This window comes from Phyllostomus hastatus, unplaced genomic scaffold (genome assembly GCF_019186645.2).
Source record: "Phyllostomus hastatus isolate PE091 unplaced genomic scaffold, TTU_PhHast_1.1 phas_scaffold_182, whole genome shotgun sequence".
Taxonomy (NCBI): Eukaryota; Metazoa; Chordata; class Mammalia; order Chiroptera; family Phyllostomidae; genus Phyllostomus; species Phyllostomus hastatus.
Window position 1 is genome coordinate 5,629,327 of NW_025334013.1, and position 26,617 is coordinate 5,655,943.

Genomic DNA, 26,617 nt, shown 5'->3' on the forward strand with positions numbered 1-26,617 from the left:
ATTTTCTGAATGTATATTGATTGCCTTAATACTAATATATAGCAAATGAAAATTCAATAGGTTTTTACTATTTTTCATATAACATTTTAAATAAGGGATAGGGACAATGATATCTTACAATTTTTCTCATCTAGAAAAATTAACATTTTCTGTTAGACATGGCACTGTGTAGACCTAACTGGTGTGGCTTAGTGGGTTGGGCGTCATCCTGCAAACCAAAAGGTTGCCAGTTCAATTCCCAGTCAGGGCACATCCCTGGGTTATGGGCCAGGTCCCAGTTGGGGGCGTGTGAGAGGCAACCAGTCAATGTGTTTCTCTGGACATTGATGTTTCTCTCCCTTTCTTTCTCCCTCCCTTTCCCACTCTCTAAAAATAAAGAGATGAAATCTTAAAAAAAAAAAGAAAAGAAAGAAATGTCACCATGTAGTGGATTAGCCTTTCACAAAAGATTTGGGGTCTTAAGACAGGGAGAAGTTAAGAGGAAGTTTTAGAGTCAAAATGATTCTTGAAAATACCTTCCTTTACCCCCTCCAAATAGTATGTATTCTCTCTCTGTATTATGTATGTATAAATTTATTATGTACATAGTAACTGATGATATATGGTAATAAAATTTATATATCATAATAAGTATGTACAAAATATAATAGTTTTACTGCTACAATAGTAATACTGATAGTGGAGTCACAGTTACTCGAGTATAGTATGAAGAGATGAATTCACATGAATTAAATGTGTTAATGATATAACACTGTAAAAGACATAATTTTTCTCCTTTTCCTAATGTGGCTTTCTTTCTAAGGAAATAGTGGTGGAATGCTATTGTTGAGGGATTACATAGATAAGATGTATTTAAAACTGTTCTTTTATTTCACTCAAGGAATTTACCTTTGTTATTGATGCTATTAATATTTTAAGAAATATAGAGAAAAAGGCATATTCTCAATTTGTTTAGTAGTCCTGGGTAACTTACTGCTTCTCTGATATATGCTATTCTGTTTATGTAGTTATGTGAAGAGCTGTTTGAAAAAATCAATGACAACTGTAATGAAGAAATGTCCTACTCTGTAGAGGTGAGTACACCTGCCAGTTACAACCAGAGGCCTCCCTGCTCCATTGCCTCAGATGTTGCTTTTCAGTGACTCCAAATCATTACCGTACTATAGATTGCTTAACCACTCCCCCAGTTTTGTGCTTTTAGGCTATTTCTAAGTTTTGATTATAATGAATAATGTTGCGATTAAATCCTTATTCATAAGTCTGACTTTAATTTTATTTATTTCCTTTGATGTGAGTTGGTTGTCAAACAATATATTTAAATTTTAAAAAGAAGCCCCATCAGGTGGGTGTAAGCACTCATCTGCCTTTATTAACATTCAGTACTTTCGTTTTTAAATTTTTGCCAATTTGATAAGGGGAAATTCCTCACTCTTACTTAAACATGAATTTTTTTTTATTAGTAGTAAGGTTGAACATCTTGTAAATGATACCATTGTCGGTTTACCTGTTGGAATTGCAGTGTTATTCTTACTCATTTGTGTGAACTCTTTCCCTTTAATATTATTAATCATATTTTTGATAGGCATAAGTTTTGCAAACATAGGTAATCAACTCTCTTCTCCCTCCCCCGTCTTCATGGTTGCTTATATCTTGGAAAGTTATTCTCTATCCATTGTATAGCCGAGCTCTTTTAAGAAGAGGGTTACAGCCCTGACCGGTGTGGCTCAGTTGTTTGGTTATCATCCCGAGAAGTGAAAGGTTGCCGGTTTGATTCCCAGTCAGGACACATGACTGGTTGCAGGATCGGTCCCTGGCCTGGGCACGTACAAGAGGCAGTCAGTCGATGTGTTTCCTTTCCTCTCTCCCTTACCCTCTCTTGATTGAATAATTGGTTGATTGATAAGTAAATAAAACCTTAAAAAAAGAAATTGCTATTTCCTTAAAAAAGATTTATAGAATCACTTCATATATATATATTGATAAACATTTCTGCTTTTTTGTATGTTCTTTATGAAGTTATTTTACATGCTCCCCCATTTTTGGTATTTAATTTCATAGCCACTAATAGTATTAAAGCGTTCTGACCCCACGCATCTATGGGCAACTAAGTTTTGATAAAGGAGCCAAAAAACATACAATGGAGAAAGGAAAGTCTCTTCAACATACGGTGTTGGGAAAACAGGAGAGCGAAGTGAGTGACAGCCTAACACATTCCTCCCCATGGTAGGGCAGTCCCGCTGACAGGAGGGGAATTCCTGACGTGTTTAACAGATTGTCTGGGGCTTCTTCCTCTGTAAGACTTGGATGGTTCAGGCCACACAGTCAGGTTCTGTGCTGACCAGCCCTTACCTTTCTGGTAGACACTGTTTTTTTGGTCATAGTAAGTCATACTGTGGTCAGCCTTAAAGTGTTAGAGTTGTCAGTCTCTTTTGTCTTAACTGCTGTGGAATATTGATATTGTTCCTTGGTTTTGACACTAATTGAAATCTTGTTTCCAAGCTTTAGAGTAAGCTCTCAGTAATCCCCAATTATTGAGAACAGTATACATTTAAAATATTGACAACTGTTAAGTTGCTATTAAAGATGCTATTTTTCCTGCCTAAGACAGGTGGCGCCACTGTGGGTTGAGATAGCTTGTTTACCTCCTTTCCCCCGTGAAGTCGGAAGGTTGGTTCCGACCTACGCGGAGATATCTGTGCGCTCTGTTACTAGAGTGAAAGGGACTGGAACTGTGTATGGCTTTCACTTACTAAAGGTGGCTGATCTCTAGTTATAGAGCTTTTAATAAAAGTTATAAAAATCTTTTTTTTACCATTTATTTATTTATTTATTTATTTGTTTTTAGAGAGGGAAGAGGGTGGGGGGCGGGGGGAGAGAGAGCGAGAGAGAGAGAGAGAGAGAGAGAGAGAGAGAGAGATATCAATGTGCGGTTGCTGGGTATCGAACCTGGGACACTTTGGTTCCCAGCCCGCACTCAATCCACCAGGCTACGCCAGCCAGGGCTAAAACTTATAAAAAATCTTAATGTAGGGAATGTTTTCCCTGAGTGCTAATTTGCTAATAATTTGTTTCAAGGTGAGCTACATGGAAATTTACTGTGAAAGAGTGCGAGACTTGCTGAATCCAAAAAACAAGGGTAATTTACGTGTACGCGAACACCCACTTCTTGGCCCATACGTTGAGGATCTGTCAAAGTTGGCAGTCACTTCCTACACAGACATTGCTGACCTCATGGACGCCGGGAACAAAGCCAGGTACGGCAGGGGGTCTTTGGCACACTTTGAGGCCCTTTGTGCCCAGTGGAGGGCTTGAGACCACATGTAGTTCTGAAGGTTGCTGTTACTGTGGAGTCCTCTGATCCCTTGGCTGTGCCGGAGAAGTGAGGGTGTCAGCATATTCAGTATCTATCTTCTTATCAAAACAGTGCACTGCGGAGACACAACAGAACTTTGGTTAAGTTTCACTATTAAGTCGTGGTCACGTTAAAATGTTGCTTATCATGTGCCTGTGGTAGTAGTTGAATCTGGAATAAATGCCTAATAAGGAATAAAAATTAAATGCTTTGGTGGTTACCAAAGGGACAGCTGGAGTATGAAAGATGATTCTGTGGGGGTACCTTGGGGGTTGGAGAGTTGGAAGGTAACTTCATAGGCTCGTGCATAAATAAAGTGTATGGAGAGCAGTTTGTGTGAAGGTCTTGCAGTCTGTGAATGAGAGTTGTTGGTTGTTATTGTTGTGCCTGTAACGTGGAGCCTCCTGTCCCTTTTAACTTCCATCTATGAATTCCTTTGTCACACGGTCACCTTTATGTTTATTTAGGACAGTGGCAGCTACCAACATGAATGAAACAAGTAGCCGTTCCCACGCTGTGTTTACAATTGTTTTCACCCAGAAGAAACATGATACTGAGACCAACCTCTCCACTGAGAAGGTAAGAGAACTTCGGTCTCGGGGCTTGAGTTGTGTAGAATGGGGATTTTCAGAAGTCTCTTTTGCTACCCTCTGCATTTTGTGGAGGGGATTTTTACTTAATGGAGGGTATTTTATACCTTCTGCTTATCAGTTTTATTCCACTCTAAATCAGTTTTAGAGTGTAATAAACCATGGGTCCTAAGTGAAATTGCAAAAGAGAAAATAAGGTTAAGAAAAAACAATTCAAGACTTTGGCTCTTAAAAACTTCTCTATGTGAGAGAACTAATTAAGCAGTACTGTGGGGAGAAAATCTTTCCTTTCCTTCTACTTGACTGGAACCTCTTAATCACTTTATTATCTTCTTTGCTGTGTGTATTTTAATTTTTTTTTGAGCTCTGCTAATGTTACTGTGGGATTAAATGTTGAAGTAAGCCATGAAGCAGACAAGGTGTATATTATTCTTGGAGAGTGAATAACTAACTGCACAGCAGTTCTGATGTTCAAATACTTCGCTGGTTAATTCCTCATTTTCTACAATGCTTAAATATATAGACTTTGGGATTAAATTGCTTGTTTTAGACTCTGGCTCTGCCACTTTTCAGCAGTGTTACCTTGGGCAAGGTAACTTAATGTCTTTGTGCCTCAGTTTCCCAACCTCCTAGGACACTTAAGAGGATTAAGTACCAATATAGGTTAAGTGCATATACTAGACCTTGGCACAAAGTAACCACTTAATAAATATTCGTTTTATTGTCACTATTGTTAATAATAAATTTATGTTGAATTCTAAATGCCTAGGTAACATACAACTGGATTTTTAAATCTGAAGTTACCAGTAGATTTATTATACTGGTAGCTATAAGAGATCCTTCAAACATGACTTATTCATCTTATAACTGGAAGTTTGTACTTTCTGATTCCCTTAGATCATTTTTATCTACTTTCCCCATATACCACCCCCCAAACTTTCTGTCTGTGGCTATCACCCATCTGTTCTCTGTATCTAGGAGCCCCCCCCCCCAAAGATTCCACATATAAATGAGATCATATGGTATTTCTCTTTCTCTGTCTGACTTATTTAACCTAACATAATGCCCTCAGGGGCTATCCATGTTTTTGCATATGGCAAGATTTCATTCCTTTTTATGACTGGATAATATTCCATTTTATATATGTACTGCATTTTCTTTATTCATCTACCAGTGGGTACTTGGGTTGTTTCCATATCTTGGCTATTGTAAATAATGCTGCAATGAATATTGGAGTTGCAAATACCCTTTTGAGTTAGTGGTATTTTGTTTTGCTTTGTTTTTTGGGTAAATATTTATTCCTGGACTTTCTGGATCATATGGTAGTTCTATTTTTAGTTGTTTTTTTTTTTTTAGGAACTTCCATACTGTTTTCAATAGTGGCTACAGAGTTTTACATATTTTTATGACATATCATTGTAAATGTGTTTATCCTAACATTACTTCTTTTGAACCAAGGTAATTGCTATAAATTTTGTGTGTATTCTTTCAATTGACAAAAAGTATATGTTGTCTTTGTCTTATGTCATATATAAGAGTCCTAATCAATAGTTTTAGTCTTCTCCGTGCCTTAATCTTTTAATTTCCTGCCTCTAAGTGTTTCCTACTTCTGCCGTGCTTATTTTTGAATTGCCCCAATGATACTGTTCTTTGCCAGGTCAGTAAAATCAGCTTGGTGGATCTAGCAGGAAGCGAACGAGCTGATTCAACTGGTGCCAAAGGGACTCGATTAAAGGTATTTATTTTGCTAGACAAATAGCTTAGTCAGTGATTGTTCTGCAACACAGGTCAACTCACTATGGCCAGTAGCCCTATCTGGTACACTGACTGCTTTTGTAAATGAAATTTTACTAGGATATACCTGCATCTGTTTATGTATTATCTGTGGCTGCTTTCATATGGCCCACAAAACCTGTATAGAAAAATTCTGCTGACTTCTGATTTATAACTTCAAAGAAAGGATATGTAACATATTCATCAAGGAGGGCCTCATGGTCCAGGTGAGAATTGAACTGTCTCTAGAGGAACAGGCAGAATTTGGCTAGATGAGAGAGCCAGTAGTGGGGAGAGGACACACAAGACCCGGATGGGGTAACGAGCGTGGCTCTTCCAGAGACGTGCTTGACAAGAGCAGAGAGTTCGTGTTGGTGAATTGTGGGAAGAAGGCCACATCTGTAAGTTTGTGGAGCATAAACATCTCAAAGATACTCTGGGACTGTGCATTAGGCACGTGGTGCTAGCACATTATCAAGTGGAGAGAAGGGATGATTGATGATTAAAGGAGATTTTTAGAATTTGTGGTCACAAATACACTAATAATGCTAGCATATGGCTAATTGTATTTTATATATTATATATGATGTGGCAATAGTAGGAATTCTCTGTAAATCTTTCATATTTGTAATTGATTTCAGGAAGGAGCAAATATTAATAAGTCTCTTACAACTCTGGGCAAAGTCATTTCAGCCTTGGCGGAGGTGGTAAGTATTAGACTTCCTTGTAAGGAAACATTTGGTCAGCAAGTATACTTGACAGGTATTTTATGATTGTTTATGATGGCTGTCCTTTTTTGGCCCTTTTACATAATCTTAACCTTTCTTCTATTAGAGCTTTTTGATATGATACAGTGTATGACACACTTTGTACTAAAAGTAAAGAGATTAAGGAGAATGAAAGTAAACATAGGCTAGAGTAAGGACTAGGTCTTTACAAAGACCTGTGGTTTGACTATTTTTGACCCTTATTTTGTAATGCTTATAAAAACCACACAAGTATTGCATGTTCTTTCTCCATACAATCTTTTCTAAGTAAGATGCAATACTTTTTGGAGTATTCTGAGCAGTTTGCCTTAGTAAATAAATGCAGTTGATTTTGGGGTGGGTAATGTATTTTTAAAAGAACTTATTCTCTTTCATTCCTTAACAGTGGAACACTAAAGCTGAAGCAATTTTTATATAAGGGGCTTCATTATTTATGTTAGAAGCTAAGGAAGTGTTAGTCATGTGTGCTCTAATTTAGTTTAGTACCTCATTTGAATCTTTAAAAAGAATTAAGCGCTTTCTTGCTTGCCTCTGAGAAGTCGTTCAGTTTATGCCTTAAAAATTACACACTATATTTTCTATATGGAGGCTTACCCTATGATTTCATTCTCTTTTTTAAATGCTTTCACGTGTAGGACAACTGCACCAGCAAGGTATGGTGGGATTTGACAAAAATGAACTAGCTGTAGAATTAATTGTGATGATTTTAGATCCTCACCAGGGTATATGGCAGCATAAGTAAGAATGGAACCTTCAAAAAAAGTTTTTATTGTTTGTTTTCTGGCTCTGGAATTTAGAATTGCTCTTTAGCGTGACCATGAATCATGAGACTTAACAGCAAAGTTAATTTAGGGAACATGATGTGCTCCGGAGGAGGAATTCAGAATAAAGGAAAAAGAAATTTGAGGAAGCTTCTGCACTGTGTTATCTTACAGTATTTCATTTAGTGATCTGGAGGACTGGCTCTTAAAACAGTCAGTAAACTACTCAAAAGGATGATAACAGAAATTTAAGGGTACCATTCTAAAACAGAGCTGGCTTCTTGAAATTACTAGTAGATTTTTCTAAAACTTCTTTGTGTTATCTTTACTTATTTACTACCATGAAGAGTTATTTTAATGATTTAAAAATTATTTTTTCTTTATAGTTGTATATAAAGTGCAGGCTATAGAATCACGTTAAAGCTGCATTTAAAAACATTATTTGCATCCTTTTTAACCCCAATACAGCAGATTTTTCTTTTCGTTATATTTCTATGGAGATACTCTAAAATTTATTAGTACCCTTTTGCATTATATAATAGAGCACCTAACAGTTTGTTCTGAATCACATGGGTAACATTGGGGATGGAAGCAGTATCTGTATGGAAATATTTTATGCTCATATTTTCAGACATAGATTTATTCTCTCTTTCTGCAAAAATAAAAAATAATGACTTTTTTTTCTGTTTTTTTTCTGGTATTAGAAAATGCTGCCTTAGATTTAAAACCTGATATTTGATATACATTTATGGGTGTTCTTCAAATATTTAATCTGAGTTCCAGAACTGTGAAGACTTAAAATTTAGTGATCATTCCAGCATGTCTGGTTAATTAACTCATCAGTTAACTTCCATATCAATTAAAGGAGAAGTTTACAAAGTACTTATCTGTATATTTCCCACATTGCTCTGTGCCACAATAATTCACAAATGACTTTTTATAATCAGTTTTGTAAAACCCAGTTTAGTACTTTGCATCTATGTTATAACTATAACAGATCAGAAATAAACTTCAGTTTTTAATGTAACAGGCATCATTTTTGGTGAATTAAGATGTATTGTTATTTCTACTGGGAAGAGAAGTAGGATTATTACCCCTTACACTTAGCAGTGTTTCTTTTCAGAGAGGTTATTGATGTGAATACATTTTTGTGTGTAGCTACTGAAGCACTTATTTTAAAAAATTATGGATATAAGACATGAGATTCATCTGTATAATAGAGCAAATAGAAATGAAGCGGCTAAAATTTCAGGGTATTTCAAATAGAAAAGATTGAAGTTCTATTTATGCATATTTATTTAGCTACTCCTTAATTTAGTCTAATTGACAGAAATGAAGAGAGAACATTTTTGGCAAACTGACACTGCTTATTTTTAGAGTATTGTTTGTGGCCATTGTAACCATCATGCTTTAAACCTTGTAGCATTTTCAGTACTAACCATAGGCAAAGTGGAGTGAGTAGGGAACTTTAGAAAAGGATAAATTGAGGTCTTGGGCCTCCAGAGTTTTGGAGAGAGGTGAAAGTTCCTCTAGACTGTGAATGACCGAGCGGGCTCAGTCTGCCTTGAGGTCTGTGTGATTTAGAAACTGCTGTTGGAAGTGACTTTCTAATTGTCGGAATGTGTGTGTGGGTGCAGTGGGATGAGATTGAGGGGATATTTTTGCTAAGAGGTGGAATTAAAGTGCTGCTTGCCTACTTTCTTTACTCAACAAACTGGAGGTCAGCTATGTAGTATTCTTTTTCTGAATAGCTATGCTTTTGCAAGAATTAGATTGCCCTTAGTCTAATTTAAGTTCAGATTATACCAGGAATGGATTATAAAACTTCCAGTGGCAGGGGAGATGTGTATCAGTGAACCCTGGCTTTCCCCTTGGTAGCTTCTTATCACAACACATCAGTCAGCCAGCAGACACTGGAGTAACCTTTGTGTGCAAAAAATTTTACTTTCAAAGGATATAACTTCCTCCATTGCAGCGCTGGCTTTGCACAGGTGCTTTTTGTTTTGTTCTGTGATAATGAGAAAGGTTACGGAGAGAGCGGTATAAGAAAAATACATTTTCAGTCTTTACAAATCTCCATATTAGCTAATTATATCATTTTCTTAGATCTTTTACTCCAGCGCTAATGATTTGTTTTAGGCATAATTTCTGCTCAAAGAAATCAAGTGTGTATTGCTGTATAAGAGTTAGTAGATTGTTAGTAGATCAACAACCCACTGGATGATTTGGTGGCCAAGTAGATGCATTAACTGAGTGAGTGGCTTGTACACATCTGGCCTTGACTGTACAGGATTTATATTTGCTCCTCTGCAGAAGTAAAAATTATTGTTTGAGGATTTGGTATTAGATGATGTTACAGAATTACTGTTAATTTTGTTAAGTGCGTGATAGTCATGCAGTTATGTTTTTTAAAAAGTCCTTCTCTGTTACAGATATGTACCTGAAGTATTTATAGGTGAACTGTTGGTTTTGTTTTTAAACAGTATGAGTTACAAAGACATGACATGGACAGGATGTTAAATAGTAGTATTTACTGTGTTGATGTTAAATTCCCTTAGCCTGGCCTTTTAACTGTGTGAGAGACCACCCTCACCTGCTGAGGGTTGGGGATTAGGAGGACATGATGTCTGCAATTTATTCCAGAATAGTTTGGGAATAAAAAGTGTTAGAAAAGTGTTTGAGGGATAATTGAAACATGATTAGCCAAATATTGAAAATGGTTGGAGCTGCATGATGGATATAGGGTACCTCATTATACTACTCTCTAAACTATTGTGTGTGTGTTACAAAGTTTTCAAAATAAAATATGAAAAGAAACAATCACTTGACTGCATGAGCTTTGGGTATCGGGAAGAATTGAAGCTGTGAGTGTTATATTTCTACAGTGAGGGTTCTACTGTAATTTAATTTACTTGGGAATTTTAGGCTGGTTTGCCTTTGATGTGATTTTTCTCTCTTTAACAATACTAAGACTGTTTCTTCCTGTTTCACAGAGTAAGAAGAAGAAGAAAACTGATTTTATTCCCTACAGGGATTCTGTGCTTACTTGGCTCCTTCGAGAAAATCTAGGTATGTTGACCACTGGTGTGTAATTATCTTGTTGACTTAAGCTGGTTGGAGGCGCACACCTTGCTTTAAATCAGGGTTTCCTCCCCTGCGTTGTTGACTTCGGGACACGAGTTGCGGAGTGGCTGTCTTCCTGACCACACGCCTGCCTCGGGCTGTTGCTCTCTCTTCCTCTTTGACAACTCCATGCTCCTCTGAGGCACACGTAATCAGAGTGACTAACCCTTGCTCATTTTTGCTGATGTTTTTGGACCTTCATTCACTCTCTCTGTGGCTCCTTTCCCTCCTTGATGATGAGGAGGGTGTGATCGGCTCTGTCGAACATTGCCGATAGAAAGAAGAGGCGGAGGCTAGCCTGGCCTGTCGGGCCATCCCTGTCACAGTGACTTTCCCGTCACCAAGAGTGGCTCTGGTGGGGCGGCTGAGCTCTGGATTGGCGTGGGAAGAGGGAAATAGGGCCGATGCAGACACCAGGATTTGAGCACAGTGCCTAGCATGGGGGCATTTAAGAAGTTTGTTGACTTTTGAATAAATCTTAGAATCTGAGGTTGTGCTGTCTGGTCTGACACATTCAACAAAACTTTTCTAAAATGAGTATGATTTGAAATAATCACGATTCGTCTTTTTAGGTGGCAATTCTCGGACCGCAATGGTTGCTGCTCTGAGCCCAGCAGATATCAACTACGACGAAACTCTGAGCACTCTGAGGTACTCCAGTGTGATCTCAATAGCTAAACAGAACACAGTGCCACTTTAAGTCGTTTTGTGAGGCCTTGTATTTTCTCCTGCTTTGTGGGCAGTCATTTACAGTAGTGATGATTCAGTCCTCTCGTAACAGAGAAAATGTTGGGGGTGGGGGCGGGGTAAGAGATTCTTATTATAATAGAATCGGCCTGTTTATGGTTTTTGCTTTCATTGGGAAAGTCAAGGACTTTTTCATAGGAAAGGTATTGAAATTGTTCAAGTGAGATTTTTGGGGTAACTTTTAGTTAATAGTGAGAATTTCTTAAAACTCATCATTTCTATAAAAAGAAGTGTCCCTTGTGGTGTTTGTCATTATAGAAATGTTCAAGTCATAAAAAGTAATATAATTATGAGTACAGGTAGCATTTAAAAGAATTAGTTGACAGTGTGTACTAGTAGAATATTTCTATACCTGAATAGGTTTTATTATTTTAAACCCAAACATTCTACTCTTCTCTTATTAAAGATACTTTTAATATGCTGAAAATAATACTATATAGTCTTACAAATCACTTTTGAATTTGATTCCTTTCTCTGGTATTTATTTCCTTTGTGAACTTGACTAAATCACTTAAATTCATCTGCTCCTTTTTCTTCATCTTCATAAGGTACTATAAAGCTTTATAAAACTGTGTTATTGTTAAGGATGTGTATGTGTGAATACTCAAGCTATTTGCTTTAGAAACAATGGTATGTTACTTACAAGGAGTAGAGCTTGTGAGTAATGGCAAAAATGAATCTTTTTGGGTCTAGATATGCAGATCGTGCAAAACAAATTAAATGCAATGCCGTTATTAATGAGGACCCCAATGCCAAGCTTGTCCGAGAACTAAAGGAGGAGGTGACTCGACTGAAGGACCTTCTTCGTGCTCAGGGCCTGGGAGATATCATTGACAGTGAGTGAATTCAGGAGCAATTCAAAATCGAATCCGCTCCTCTTCAGGGTTCTTCTATTTAGGATTAGGTTTAAAGGACTTGAAGCTAGATGGTAGTGAAAAGGGTTTTTTTCTTCTTAAAAAACCCAATGAAAAGGATCTCGGTTTTTTTTTTTATATAGTATGCACCAGGATATCCATTTGAACTTACGAAATTAATTTTTCATGACTATATCACCACTTGTATTTTTATTAGATTTCTGTTAGATTAGATCAGCAGTGAAGTTTATTTGGAATGTTAAGCTTATTCTCACTGAGAAACTAATCACTTTATAGAAGTGGTATTTGAAAATTTTGGTTCTGTATTCTGGATTTCTCTGGATTAATGTAGTAGTAGTGATATATATGTGACTGCCCCCCACCTTGATCCCTATGAACATACAAAGAGGAAAATATCTATTTCCTTTGAAGTTCAAGAATTAGGCTTTCAGAGAATATTCTTACAATATGTCTTAAAATGAATCTCCTTATGTCTGATTAGACATACCGTCTAACCAGAAGTTCTCTGAAGTGAATTAAGTAGAATATTCAGATAGAATAGTACTGGCTTTATTTAATGCAGAATATTTATGTTTTTTTAATTATAAAATTAATGTATTATTTAGAATTCTAACAAGATTTTTAAGGCCACTTTTGGTTTTCTAGTTTAGTTTGTCTTACTGATTAGCACTTGATTTTAGATGAATACAGTTTGTGAAATGATAATATATTCTTAGTGTTAATATTTTCATCTCCCTAAATGCCAAAATGCTGCTCTGTTCCTTCTCTGTGTCACTGCTGAACCTGAACTCTGACCCTTCTTGTATTTTCCCTCCTGCTTACCTTCAGTTGACCCATTGATCGATGATTACTCTGGAAGTGGAGGCAAATGTGTGTATTTCATGTATTGGTCATTTCCAGTACTCCGATTTGCTGATCTGCCTCTGCTGGATTAGCCTTAACATGAGCTTTGCATGCCAGCAGTTCTAATAGAGAAATCCCAGACAGAGCATACTGCATGTAGATTCAGAAATGTTCCTATTTTTGCTCTTCTCCATTTAGCGAAGAAATCTTTGCTGAATTCCAGTTTGGTCTTGAATAACGTCAAGAAGCTTAAGAATCTCTTGTTGCTTCTACTTTTCAGTTTTTCTACTTATGTGATTAAACTGCATCCAAGGTCACAAATGATGATAACAGAAGTTCACATTCTAGTACCTTGGATATATTATCTCATTTAATCCTGTCAATGACTCAAAAAGTTTTATCATGCCAATTTTACCAATAAGGTCACAGCTACCTGGAGTGGTCAGGTTGGGTAGTGTAAGTCAGAGCCCTAGCTTTTAATCATTATTACACTTTTTTTGCTCTTAAAATCCTTCAAGTCTGATTATTTAATAGCAAAAGCCTTTATAATTAGCCATGTAATTCTGAGCCTTAGTGTATATGTAATTAATTAAAAACAGTCACTTCCAGTTGGTAAGATTGTGACTGAGCTGCTTTGTGAATGTTGGATTAGCACTCACGCTGTTCTTAGACTAAGTTGGTTTCGTTTGTATCATGGGCCTCAGTTTACTTGATAGGTAGGTAAACATTTTATTTTCATGAATTACAATTAAATTTTAAAAACTTAAGTGAATAAAATTTGTGCTTAAGATGAGGACTTTTTATAAAGGATCACACATTGATCTTTCCATATATATTACTAAGTTGGTGATATAATTTCTACCCTTTTAAGATAATTTATCAAGGAATTGTTATCTTACAAGAAATGAAGAATCTTGATTTTGGGGTGGGTTAAGTTTTTTATTTTTATTGATTTGTTGGCTTGACAGAATATGAGGAAAACATAAGAGAAACCAAATACAACCCTGGCTGCTCTGATGGAGTTAGGCCTGGAGGACACTAAGACATTCGAATGCAGAGTGACTCTTGGACTGGAACGGCTCTGTCTGAGATTTCCAAAGCTGAGCGACACTGGTGTGGGAAAGGCACCGTCTTAGTCTTGCTTTTGTGCTGCAGGAGGTGCTGCTGCCAGCTTGTTGTTGCCTCCCTCTGTCCCGGGCAGCTGTGGCATCTCCCTGGAAGCTATGCATGACTTAAGTTTTAATTCTGTATCGTGCAGGAAAGCAGCCCCGACCACTTCTGAATTTGCATTTCAGTCGACTACTCTTAATTCCTTTAGGGCCTGCATGTGTTAGTTGGACCTTCTATCTCCATCCTTCTGTTCTTTCGCACCTTGCTGCCATCACCTGGTAGCTATTTTTTTTGCTCCAGTTTCTATCTCCCTTTTAAAACTTGCTTGTTTTCCTATGTTCTACATTGCAGATGGTGGTTTTCAAACTGTCTTGAAGCAACCACTACTTTTAAGGGGCTTCAAGAACTGGCTTTGATTAATTACAGATGAGTAGGCCAGACAGTGCTCACAGTATTTTTTCTGACTCTTTGTATTGAGACATATCCTTTAAGGAAAACTTAGTTTTTATATGAATTTTAAGCAACATAGATTTTCTTGAATTTAAAAATGAGCTGATTTTAAAATGGGAATGCACTAATACTGATGGTTTTTCTGTGGTGTCTTTTTGAGAAGGATGATTAATGAAGGAAAATACAAACAGCAAATTATTGAATTTTGTTGTTTTTGGCTCGTGTACCAAAACTAAGTTGAAAAGCAAAATTATACCTCTACTGCAGATCTTAGTGAATCAAAGTATGCCCCTAAAACTTGCATTTCATTCTAGGAACTTGGCTTACTGATGGCTCATGGTCATACTGTTAGGAAAAGTAAGAGCCTCCCTCAGCAAATACTCAGCCTTAGTTTTGGCATTGCCTCAATGGATGAGTGTAAACTCCACCAGATTCACTCATTCGCTAATTGTTCTTCCCCATTGAGGCAAGCAGTTGGCCCCAAGTTCTTAACTAGGAATTATACAAAATTTCTGTCATTTCTACAATTACTCTACTTTTTTAAAAAATTGTGTATTTAAAAAATTCTAGTGTAGTTGAAATGTTGCTTAACAAAGTACACTACTAAGTGCTCAGATACTTGTTTTAACTAACATTTTGGGGGAATTTTTGCTGAATCCTATAAAACACTGGGCCAGGCTGATATGTACTATTCTTGATAAATAAGTGATCATCTTTTTTCTCGTGCTGCGATAAACTGCTGGTGTTCGAGAGTAGTGTAAATCTAAGGCGTTGTAGATTTGGAGCCACAGAAGGAATGTAGCAAAGCTACTTAGGGAGGATGCCTAAGCATTATCCTTTGCAGGCCCTGGTTACCCCCTACCAGGTACAACATTAAGCTATGCGGCAGTTTTTTTGGTTCCTAAATTCAGAATTGGTTCTCAACCTTTCGGATACCAGTGTTAAAGACAGACATGTTTTAGAACTGCCATCTAGAACAGTTAACGGCTCGTCCGTGTATTTTAACATGTCTTTGTCTTGGCACTTCAATGCTTTCCTTTCTTACACTGGTGTTCCTTCCTGTCTTTTTCCTTTTCTGTTCCTTTCCTTCTTTTCCACTTTTTCTGCCTCCCCTTCTGTCTCCCAGATCTGAAAGATTTTCAGAACAATAAGCATAGGTACTTGCTAGCCTCTGAGAATCAACGCCCTGGCAATTTCTCCACAGCATCCATGGGGTCCCTTACTTCATCTTCATCTTCCTGCTCACTCAGTAGTCAGGTGGGCTTGACATCTGTGACCAGTATTCAGGAGAGGATCATGTCTACACCTGGAGGGGAGGAAGCCATTGAACGTCTAAAGGTAAGTTAACAGTTCACACTGAATTAAAGGTATTCCATGCAGTTTGACAAGGCAGAATTAGGACTAAAAATCACTGAGATTTTGATTCAGCATATGGAAGAACTTTCTAACTTTTAGAGTTGTCCTCAAAGTGAGATTTGCTGCTTTGTGAGGTACTTAATTTCTTTTCACCGGGATGCTTGAGTCTGACATGGCCAGGCAGAGTGGGAGGGATGCATGGATAGATCATAGGTTGGCCACACCAAGTAACTGATAAGTAGATGTGTTCATTAGTTCTGAGGTAGTTTATCAGTCCCAGTGAAGTTGTTTAGTTAGAGCTCTGGCCAGTGTGACTCGGTTGGTTGGAGCATCGCTGCATAACCGAAAGGGTGCCAGTTTGATTCTCTGTCAGGGCACATACCTAAGCTGTGAGTTTGATTCCCGGTCCAAGCACATATGGGAAGGCAGCCAGTGGGCGCTTCTCTCTTGCACTGATGTTTCTCTCTCTCCCTTCCTCTGTCCTTTCCTCTCTCTCTAAAAGCAATGAAAAAGTGTCCTTGGGTGTGGAAAAAAAAAAAAAGAAAAGAAATTGTTTAGTCAGAAATCTAGTTGAAAACATGTGGTTTCATTGGAAGAATTTTATGTAGAGCCATGCATGTGTTTAGTAAAATAAATACACAATCAAAAGACAGTTTGAACATTTAAATAGTTATACCAAGTTTATTCCGAGACACGTGAAGTGACATCTTCTGGAAGTCCATGGAAAGCCTTGGAACCTTGCAGTCACTGTGGTGGGAGGCCGGCCTCGGCCGTGCAGGTGCACGTGGGGTCAGAGGCCTGCGCGCTGCGCACTTCAGTCCTGCACGCGCAGGTCAGCTGACGTGGCACCAGCTTTGCTTTCCCAGCCTGTCGCCGGCTCAGGCGAGGGCCTTCCTTGCCTCTCCGTGAGTGTGAAAGTCAGGAACAGCAAAGCCTTCTGACTCAGGTTCTTCCTTCCCCCTCAGTGAGAACAATGAGAGCAGACAGTTGTCACCTGTGGTGCCACGCGTCAAGTCACTGTGACAGCATCACAGATGCTTTTTCTTTCCTTGCTTGTCATCCAGGATGTTAGTTTGATCCATGTCTTTTGGCCTCTGTGTTCAGGAGTGCCGGGGTAGGGAACACGAGGAGGGCACGGACACTGTAAGGAGCTGGGAAGCTGGCACCATGCTGCCAGCCTCACGGTCCTCTTTGCATCCACGACTGCTGCTCATTCGGGGAGCGAGGAGGAGAGCGACACACTGTGACAGATTAGTAATTGGAAATGCTGAACCTTTTCACCACTGAAGGGAATTAAGCTTGATAACTGAAGATGGCAGATGCCTTCACTTCACTTTTCTGGTGAGGCTGAGAAAGATTTTCTTAGTCAGCCTACCTTTTCCCTTGGCATTTTACTGCCAAAGTAAGGTGCCTTGGAAACCAAAGGAAGGATCCTGTATTTTCCTCGAGAACGCGTTAGTGGAATGTGGCTGAGGTTCTGAAATACCTGGCAAAGCTAGAGGGAGCGAGAGATCCTTTCACATTGCAAATTGAAGGGTGATCCTGCTGATGCAAGATCGACTTTGGAACTTGACCAAAGACACCGGCGAAGCCGCGGGCGGGGAGGCTCTACGCACGTGTTTGTCACTGAGGCACCGGTGACGACCGAGCTGCTGTCACCGATGCTCTTTGGGAAGGAAAAGGAACTCTCCCACTTACTGTTGAATATGAAATGTTCTTTTTATTTGGGGACTTTGAATCTTACTCTTTGCTCATTAAAGCCTTGGTGTGCAAATGAAATAATACTTTCCTTTAACATACATCTTGGCGTAAAGAGAAGATTCTTCCTAACTGCCAAGTGGGTCCAACTGAAAATACTGTTGAATGTGAGGAGTCAAGACATTAACCAGACTCTGAAGAATTAGGTCATCCAGCGTCTTCCAAGTAGTTTCTCGGGAATAACACTGCCACCATTCAGCACACCCTCCCCCCAGCCTCCCCACTTTCCACCAGAAACAAAGTAAAACTGTACTACTTTCATCAGAAAGTAATCTTGTTCATCTGTCTGTTTTAATTCTCCCTTAAGCCAACGTAAATGAAATATTCTATTTTCCCCACCTTTAGAAAATAGCTCCTTTGCTGTTAATGCAGCATGGTAGTTCACTGAAGCATAAGCGCCATGGTTCTGCCCTTATTTTGTGAACGGTGAGAATTCCCTTTGGCGGACCTGCATTCTAATGCTGCTGGCGGATAACATCGTGCATCCACAGCGAGGCAGTTGTTATATGATAGAAATCCTTGAGAATGTTCTGGTTTTGGTTATTTCATTGTTGAGTGTGAAGTAACTGCGTTCCTAAGACATGACACTGTAGGGAAAAATACTGTGATGGTAAACAGTTCATTTTCCCAACATTTTATTTCCCTTTGCTTCTCTTTTTGATTAAAAAAAATGATCAGTTGGTATAGTAGTATACTTTTTCATAGGACCTTGTTCCTGCTCTGTTTATTGAGTAGTCTGTTTTCATACGGGAGAGGCCCATCCATGATACCCCATCATAAATATTTTGAGCCCTTCATAAACCTGTTTGGCAAAACAGAATGACATGCACTCAGTCTTTAGTTGCAACTCAAACGGAGTGGGAATGTATGTACTTTTGATTTAGATTCCCATTCAGTGAATTTTAAAATACGTAGCTATAGCCACTGTGTGGTGGCTCTGGTGTTTGTTTACTAGTCTAGCATCAAAGTCAGCACTGGGAGTGCCATTGCTTAGGCTCAGACTATAAATACCCACAAATATCCATTGCAGAAGCACACAAGGGCAAATGCTCTGCTAGGGAGTCCGGGGGCCCCACACTTGGAACTCACTCCGGAAGCATGCTGTGTTCAGCACAGTAAAACCTTGGGCATCTGATGGCTTTCGGGAATGTTCCATGTATAAGCACTTAACTTTCAAATATCACAAACTGATTTTTTTTTTTCATGGAAGTTTTTCTTGTTTTGTGGGTTTCTCTGCCACCATAACTGAATCATGGAAGAGATTAAATTGTGTTTAGCTGTATGTATAAACAGTTATTAACCAGTGCTGCATAAACAGCTAGACATACATGATGCGAGACTGAAGTTGAATGACACGTTAGCCCAACATTCCTTGGGACTTAAAAAGGTTTCTGATGTTGCTTTGCTTTTTAGAATTTTTTTTTATGTGAGTACTTGCAGGAAGGAAGGACCCTTAAAAGGTTTTGTCTTCTCAGCTCCTTATTTCTTAAGCATGAATCTCCATTTTAGGGTTTTGGGCAGACTGGACGCCAGTGTGCTGGGCCTGCCTGTGGAGTGACTGGGTGACACAGAAGCTGAGAGCTGTCGTCCCGTTGGCATCTCCATCTTATTTGTGCTGAGTTTGTTGTTCAGGCTTGGGGAAAGAGCACTCTTCAGCCCTGGCTGGTGTAGCTCAGTGGATTGAGCTCGGGCTGTGAACCAAAGTGTCGCAGGTTCGATTCCCAGTCAAGGTACATGCCTGGGTTGCAGGCCATGACCCCCAGCAACCACACATTGATGTTTCTCTCTCTCTCTCTCTATCTCCCTCCCTTCCCTCTCTAAAAATAAATAAATAAAATCTTTAAAAAAAAAGCGCACTCTTCACTTTTGCTTCATTTATAGTGAGCTTTTTTGTAGGATATTTTTTGAAAGCCTACCACTTCTGCTGTACTTGAAGAAAAAACACTGAGAGGTAGGAAACCCAGTTCCAGACCTGGCTCAGGAAGAAGTGTGGCCGCAGGTTAATTGCTTACTTTCTCTGGTCCTGAATTTTTTTATCCCTAGAATAGTTCTGGAATAAATGGTTTTCCCAGGCTTTTTCCAGCACTCAAGTTTCGCTAATATGATACTCAGTATCATTTTGTCTAATTTTTCTTAAAAGTTTTTAAAAACAGCTTTCTAAACAATATAAACATTTCAACTTGAAAGCTATATTGAAAAATAAAAGTGGTACCTTACTCAGCTTATTTATTAAATCTCTTTCCTACAAAGATATCATATGCTGATTTACCCTCCAGGTGGGAAGTAAAATTATTGATGCCACATTAGAGTTGGCAGCAAAATGGTAAAAGGATCACTAGACAGTATCTTTGCTTAGGGTGAGTTTCCAGTGGCCCCAAAATGGATTCCATTAATACAGCCAGACAGATCTCTACCCTGACACGATCTTTTTCTTCAAAACTGACCAGAAAAAATAATAATTTAAGTATCTCGTGGGTCACTTTGTGTTCCATAATGAACATCAGTGGCTTGTGGGCCACAGTGTGTTTAATAAGCACTCGTATAACTGCTCTGGTTTGGTCAGTGGCATTGTATTCTGTTTCTTTGTTTTCAAAGTTGTTGTTTTGAGACTGTAACGATTTCTACCCAGCTGTCATTAATAAGCCTTAATATCCTATAGGTTATGGTGCCCGCTTATCGTGTACTTGCCCCTTCACAGCCACTTGCAGATGCATTTAACGCTGCCCTGTTAGAGCTGTGCTCTCCAGCTTGTCCCTCCTGACTCCCGTGCTCCTTTTGCAGCTGCTTCTGCAGCTGCTGCCTTGACTCTTTGCTCTCGGCTCTTTCACGTGCTCCCGTGCAAATGCCGGGCACCTAGGTGTATGGTATTACATATTCACAGTTTGTTCCTATGTAATTATGTCCTGAGACCTGAGAGGCTTTTACAGAATAGCCTATTAAGTGAATCATACTATTTTAAGATTTTATTTATTTTGTTTTAGACAGAAGGGTAGGGAGGGAGAAAAAGGAGAGGTACATCAGTGTGTGGTTGCCTCTCATGTGTCCCCTAGTGGGGACCTCACCTGCAACCCAGGCATGTGCCCTGACTGGGAGTCGAACCAGAGACCTTTTGGTTCACAGGCCTGTACTCAATCCACTGAGCTACATCGGCCAGGGCTTAAGTCTTTTTTAAAAAATATATTTTATTGATTATGCTATTACAGTTATCCCATTTTTTTTCTTCCCTTTATTCCCCTCCACCCTGTACCTCCCTTCCACCAGCATTCCCCCACCTTAGTTCATGTCCATGGGTCATACATATAAGTTCCTTGGCTTCTCCATTTCCCATACTATTCTTAACCTCCCCCTGTCTATTTTGTACCTGCCATTTATGCTTCTTACTCCCTGTACCTTTTCCTGCATCCCCCTTCCTCCCCCTCCCCACTGAAAAACTTCCATGTGATCTCCATTTCTGTGATTCTGTTTCTGTTCTAGTTGTTTGCCTGGTTTGTTTGTTTGTTTAGGTTCAGTTGTTGATAGTTGTGAGTTTGTTATTTTACTGTTCACATTTTTTATCATCTTTTTTCTTAGATAAGTCCCTTTAACATTTCATATAATAGGGGCTTGATGATGATGAACTCCTTTAACTTGACCTTATCTGGGGAGCACCTTATCTGCTCTTCTATTCCAGATGATAGCTTTGCTGGATAGAGTCATCTTGGATGTAGGTCCTTGCCTTTCATGACTTCAAATATTTCTTTCCAGCCCCTTCTTGACTGTAAGCTAATTTCTTTTGAGAAATTAGCTCATAGTCTTGTGGGAACTCCTTTGTAGGTAACTGTCTCCTTTTCTCTTGCTGCTTCTAAGATTCTCTCCCTTTCTTTAATCTTGAGTAATGTAACGATGATGTACTTTGGAGAGTTCCTCCCTAGGGTCCAACTTTTTGGGGACTCTCTGAGCTTCCTGGACTTCCTGGAAGTCTATTTCCTTTGCCAGATTGGGTAAGTTCTCCTTCATTATGTTTTCAAATAAGTTTTCCATTTTTTGCTCTTCCTCTTCTCCTGGCACCCTTATGATTTGGATGTCAGAATGTTTAAAGTTGCCCGGAGGTTCCTCATTTGTTTTGATTCTTATTTCTTCATTCTGTTCTGGTTGAATATTTATTTCTCCCTTCTGCTCCAAACCATTGATTTGAGTCCTGGTTTCCTTCCCTTCACTGTTGGTTACCTGCACATTTTTCTTTGATTCACTTTGCATAGCCCTCACTTCTTCCTCTATTTTGTGGCCATACTCAACCACTTCTGTGAGCATTCTGATTGTCAGTGTTTTGAACTCTGCATCTGATAGGTTGGCTATCTCTTTACTGCCTAATTGTATTTTCTTTTTTTTTTTTTGAGTTTTGATCTGTTCTTTCATTTGGGCCATATTTTTTGTTTCTGAATGCCTGTTACGGTGTAAGGAGTGGAGCCTTAGGTATTCACCAGGGTGGGGCACCGTGTGGCGTGTTGTGGCGCTGTCTGTCGGGTAGGGGAGAGAGAGGAACAATGATACTTGCTCAGCCCTGGGCCAGCCTTCAGTCACTTCCCCCACTACCCTCAAGCAAGTTGGGCCCTTCTGGCGCTGATTCCCAGGTTGGTGGTTTTGTGTTCGTTCTAGGACCCGGTGAGTCTCTCCAGCAAACTCTCCTGTGATGTTGGGAGTTTCTCCTGCTGCCTCAACTCCCACAAGTTTTTACAGCCAGAGGCTTTGAGTCTTTATTTCCCCTCTCTGGAACCCTGGGTTGCATGGTCTGTCTCACTGCCGAGTTTTTCCTCCAGGTTTATCTGCATGCAAATGTGGGACCGCCTGGTCCTCCAGTCTCCGATTTGCCACGGGTCCTCTCTACCCTGGCTGCCTATCTCTTCCTCTCCTACTGGTGTGGATGAATGCTTTTTCTTTAACTCTGGTTGTCAGGTTTCCATACAGTTCAGTTTTCTGGCAATTCTGGTTATTGTTTGTTTTTAAATTTGTTGTTGTCCTTCTTTTGATTGTGTGAGGAGGAAAACTCTATCTACCTATGCCTCCGTCTTCGCCGGAAGTCCCTGCTAAGTCTTTTTATCCTTAATCACTATCACTGTTATCATCATCATCATCATCATCTCAGCATTGTTATCATCATCATCTAACTTTCTCACTTTGTCTCCACACCTGGCATGTTCTCCTGCTTTCTGCACACGCTCATGTCCTGGTTCGGCTCTCCCTCTCCCTGCGTTAGTCAGCTCCTGCTCGTCCTTCGCTCATCGGCACGAGCATCACTCAGCCCTGCCTCACCCACACTCCGGCAACCTTTGAATACCTCAGTTCCAGCACTTAGCACCCTGTTCCCTTCTGTTGTAGGGTTTTGTTGTTGTTTTGTTTTGGGGGGTGTACCACACCTATTCACAGTACTCAAACCTGTTGCCCTAGCCACACTGTTGCTGTATCTGGAAGATTCCAGGCATTTCCTACCCGTTCCCTCACATACTCGTGTAGAAGCTCCGGCTCACATAGAACCTTGTCAATGAGCCCTGTCGTGGCGACCCCGCTCCACATCGCGCCCTCGCTACCCCTCCCCTGGCATTGTTTTCTTCCCTCGCCTTGTTTTTCTCCACAGCACTCACTGCTATCTGCCATACTGTATACTTGATTACTAAAATGTAAGCCTCACGAAGGCAGGAATTTTGTTCCCTGCCTTGCCTTTTGTTGCCTAAAATGGGGCTTGGCATATAATGGGGTTATATATAATTACCGAATGAAAGACTCATCAGTTATTTCTCTCCCTGGTATACAGTAAACTCCTTGAGAGCAGGAAAGATGTTTCATTTCTTATTTTTTGGCATATAATAAATATTCAGCAAGAAATAGTGGAATTATCACTTCAGTGGCAGAATGCGTTGGTTTGTGTTCAGAAGGTATTGTATTGTAAGGGAGGAACAATATTTTTCCTTATACCTTTCTAGGTTCTTGTCTGTGGCCCCTGTAACAAAAGGCAGATTAGTAGTGAAAACCAGATAGATTTGTTTAATAAAAGTTTGACATGACACCGGAGTCTCCATAAGAAGGTTAAACCTGAGCATTAAGTTTGATGAAAAGTGAAAAGTTGTGCAAAAATCCGACCAGGCAAAAGGGGTGTGAACTAAGGACAGTAAACTGGGGGAAACCTTTCCGGGCCCGTTTGTCCAGATACCTCTTGGCAGGTCCCCATCCTCAGAGGGTGGGTACTACTTCCTTCCAGCTGTGGGGAGGGCGCCTCTCCTGAGGCTCCAGTAACCTGCTTCAGGAGGAGATCAGAGTCCTTCCTGCACATACCGCTCTGCAGGTTGCTGCAGCTGAAAATATTTAGTATGCCAAGGTACCATGTTTTGGGGGAGCATGTTCTGAACCCCTCAGAGTTATGGCAAAATTGTAGTGACGCGGATGTCAGAAATTGTGCCTTGCATTTTGGGGTGTTAATATTACCGTTTCCCCTGCGCACACACACACACTAGTAAGGTATTTTTATTGGAACTTAAGGAAATTAATATATCTGGGATTGATTTAGTGTTAAGCCTAGTCTTTATGGTTCTTTCTTTACATATTAAGAAAGGGAAAAAATCTCGTCATACTGGATTCTGCCTCATGTTCTCAGAGGACATCATCTGCTTCTTGCTGTCCTTCTAGACATGCTATGTTTAACGATGAGACCGTTTGCTACTGTAACTGTGGACTTCCTCCCGCAGGAATCAGAGAAGATCATTGCTGAATTGAATGAAACCTGGGAAGAGAAGCTGCGCAAAACAGAAGCCATCAGAATGGAGAGGTTAGGACGTCCAACTCTGGGAATGTTTCTGAATTTCCTAGGGAATTTGGGTTATTTTTAGAGTAAGAAATGGTAAAATAAAAGTTAAAAACAAAGAACCTTCACCCTGGCTGGTGTGGCTCAGTTGGTTGGAGCATTGTCCTGTAGACCAAGAGGGAGTGGATTTGATTCCTCCAGTCCGAGCACATACTCAGGTTAGGTTGCAGGCTCAGTCCCAGCCAGGGCGCGTATGGGAGGCAAACAATCCATGTTTCTAGGTTTCTCTCCCACATGGATGGTTCTTTCTCTCCTTTTTTCTCCCTGCCTCCCTCCCTCCATTTCTAAAAAGCTATGAAAAACTGGGAGATGTTGAGGGATAGTTTTCAATTTGCAGAAAGACTGCCTTTGATAAAGGCCTAGATTTTAAAATCTTTTCAGATTATTTTCTTGCGAAGTTTTCTAGAACCTCTTTGGTAAGAAATGAAGTAGTTTGAGTTGCAAACTTTTAAAATCCCTGTTCTGTCCCTACCCTGAATGTGAGCATAATTCAGAATAGAGTTATGCAACTTTTGCTATTGGAATAAATACTCACTTTTGAAATGTTGGTTTCTCACTTTTCTCTTCATAGAAATGAGGCAGAAGTGAGTTCCAATGTATTGATACAATAAATGTATCAAACAGAACTTTCTTATTAATTATAGAGATTTTAAGGTAGAATTGTTGAACCATTATTACATTGGGCATGGGAACATAATCAAGAAAACTCACACTTATAGCCAATATTCCATCTATCAAAGTTACTTTCTGATTCCTTACTTAGATTTTGAGAAAATAGTTTAGTTTTATGTAGAGCCCAAAGGAATATCCCTTTCTTCTTTTTTTGTAAATAGACATTATTATGATTTATTGTCTACCTCCAAAGTCAGATGAGACAAAGTTCTTATTTAGGTAAATATAACTTCATCTAACATAAGAATATAATTTATTTTGAATGTGCTGTTTCTCTTAAAAATAATTTTTCTAATGACGGCATAAGCAGATTTTGACTTTAAATATGGACAGATTTTTTTTTTTGCTTTGCTTTATTTTTCAATAAATGTCAGACCAATTTAATCAACATTTTGGTATTGGTATTCTGATGTGATTGTTGTTTTTTCTAGAGAGGCCTTGTTGGCCGAGATGGGAGTTGCCATTCGGGAAGATGGAGGAACTCTGGGGGTTTTCTCACCTAAAAAGGTAGGAAATAATGTGAGACTCAGGCAAACAGAAACACTTTTTCTTTGTCTAGTCACTGGAGCACTTTGTCTTTCTGAGCTGGTCCCTTATTCCCCTCCTTTTTTTAAATCTGAGATTTGGCTTACTTAGTTTCAGATATTTCTGACTTTCCCTGACAGTACAAGGGTTGCCTATAGTGTTTACTGATTACAAAGTAAAACCCGAGGCAGTAAGCCTGTGACTTTTGGTCATGATCCATTATGATCAATCATCTTCGTTGTTGCTCTCTCTCAAATTCCCAGCCTAACCTCGCATACCTTGCTTCGGCTTGGCTGCTCTTTCCCTGCAGATTTTCCCGTAGGTGCCCGCAACCCTGGTTTTTCACTCTCTCGAGGCACTTTCAGCTGGTTGGTTCTGTTAGGAAAAATAGCCGCTTCAGTTTGCTTCTTCAGAGTGTTGTAGACAGTCGTGCATGGAGCAAAACAATTCCTGTCCTCATGCTTCCAGCCTCGGCTCCCTTCTCCGAGAGGAACACGAAAAGGCTCCAGCAGTTACCCTCCTGCTTACACAATTATAGTTGTGAAGTAGTAGGTACCTTTTAGTTCACTAGAATGGTAAGGTGTGGGGTTTTCTTGTTTTTGGCTAAGTTGCTTCTTAGTTGTTAGATACTGGAAAATATTATCATGTGATTCATTTTGTGTGCTTTGTTACATAATAATAGAACATAGGTTAATGTACAAAGCACATACTTCATACCAATAATAAATGGTCCTTCATTTCAGATGACCTCAGTTTGGCTCTTTGAGACTTAAATATCTTCATGTAAGGGTCTGATAATGATTTCTCTAAGTTAGCATAGAATGGGTAGGAATTGGTACTTTTGTTTTATGTAATATAAAATATTCCTGGGGTTTTTGTTAGGATTCTTTTGATTGGGTTTCTCACATAACTTTTTCATAAATTCCAGTATTTTTTTCAACAAAGAAGATTGATTTAAAGAAATTTTAGATATATGTTGTAAAACTCGAACAATAGTAAAACTATTTTATGTTTTTAGCGTCTGAGGTCAGTGATTTTCACAGTTTAAAGGCTTTTCCTTCAGTATGACATTATTTATTCAGA

General features: G+C 39.2%; 1 protein-coding gene across 8 annotated transcripts in view; it reads left to right on the forward strand.

Annotated features, from left to right (window-relative positions):
- KIF1B (kinesin family member 1B) overlaps window positions 1-26,617 on the forward strand; it is a 133,330-nt gene that overhangs the window by 37,299 nt on the left and 69,414 nt on the right. For 3 of the 8 annotated variants that reach the window (XM_045859768.1, XM_045859765.1, XM_045859767.1), the window contains exons 5-15: window positions 1,008-1,073; window positions 3,076-3,254; window positions 3,820-3,931; window positions 5,600-5,677; window positions 6,357-6,422; window positions 10,237-10,312; window positions 10,939-11,017; window positions 11,807-11,949; window positions 15,596-15,729; window positions 24,222-24,301; window positions 25,441-25,516. In XM_045859768.1, coding sequence (XP_045715724.1) covers window positions 1,008-1,073; window positions 3,076-3,254; window positions 3,820-3,931; window positions 5,600-5,677; window positions 6,357-6,422; window positions 10,237-10,312; window positions 10,939-11,017; window positions 11,807-11,949; window positions 15,596-15,729; window positions 24,222-24,301; window positions 25,441-25,516 — 1,089 coding nt within the window. Of the gene's footprint in view, window positions 1-1,007; window positions 1,074-3,075; window positions 3,255-3,819; window positions 3,932-5,599; window positions 5,678-6,356; window positions 6,423-7,117; window positions 7,136-10,236; window positions 10,313-10,938; window positions 11,018-11,806; window positions 11,950-12,816; window positions 12,859-15,517; window positions 15,730-24,221; window positions 24,302-25,440; window positions 25,517-26,617 lie in introns of all 8 variants that reach the window. The other 5 variants (XM_045859761.1, XM_045859766.1, XM_045859763.1 and 2 more) reach the window with 4 other exon arrangements.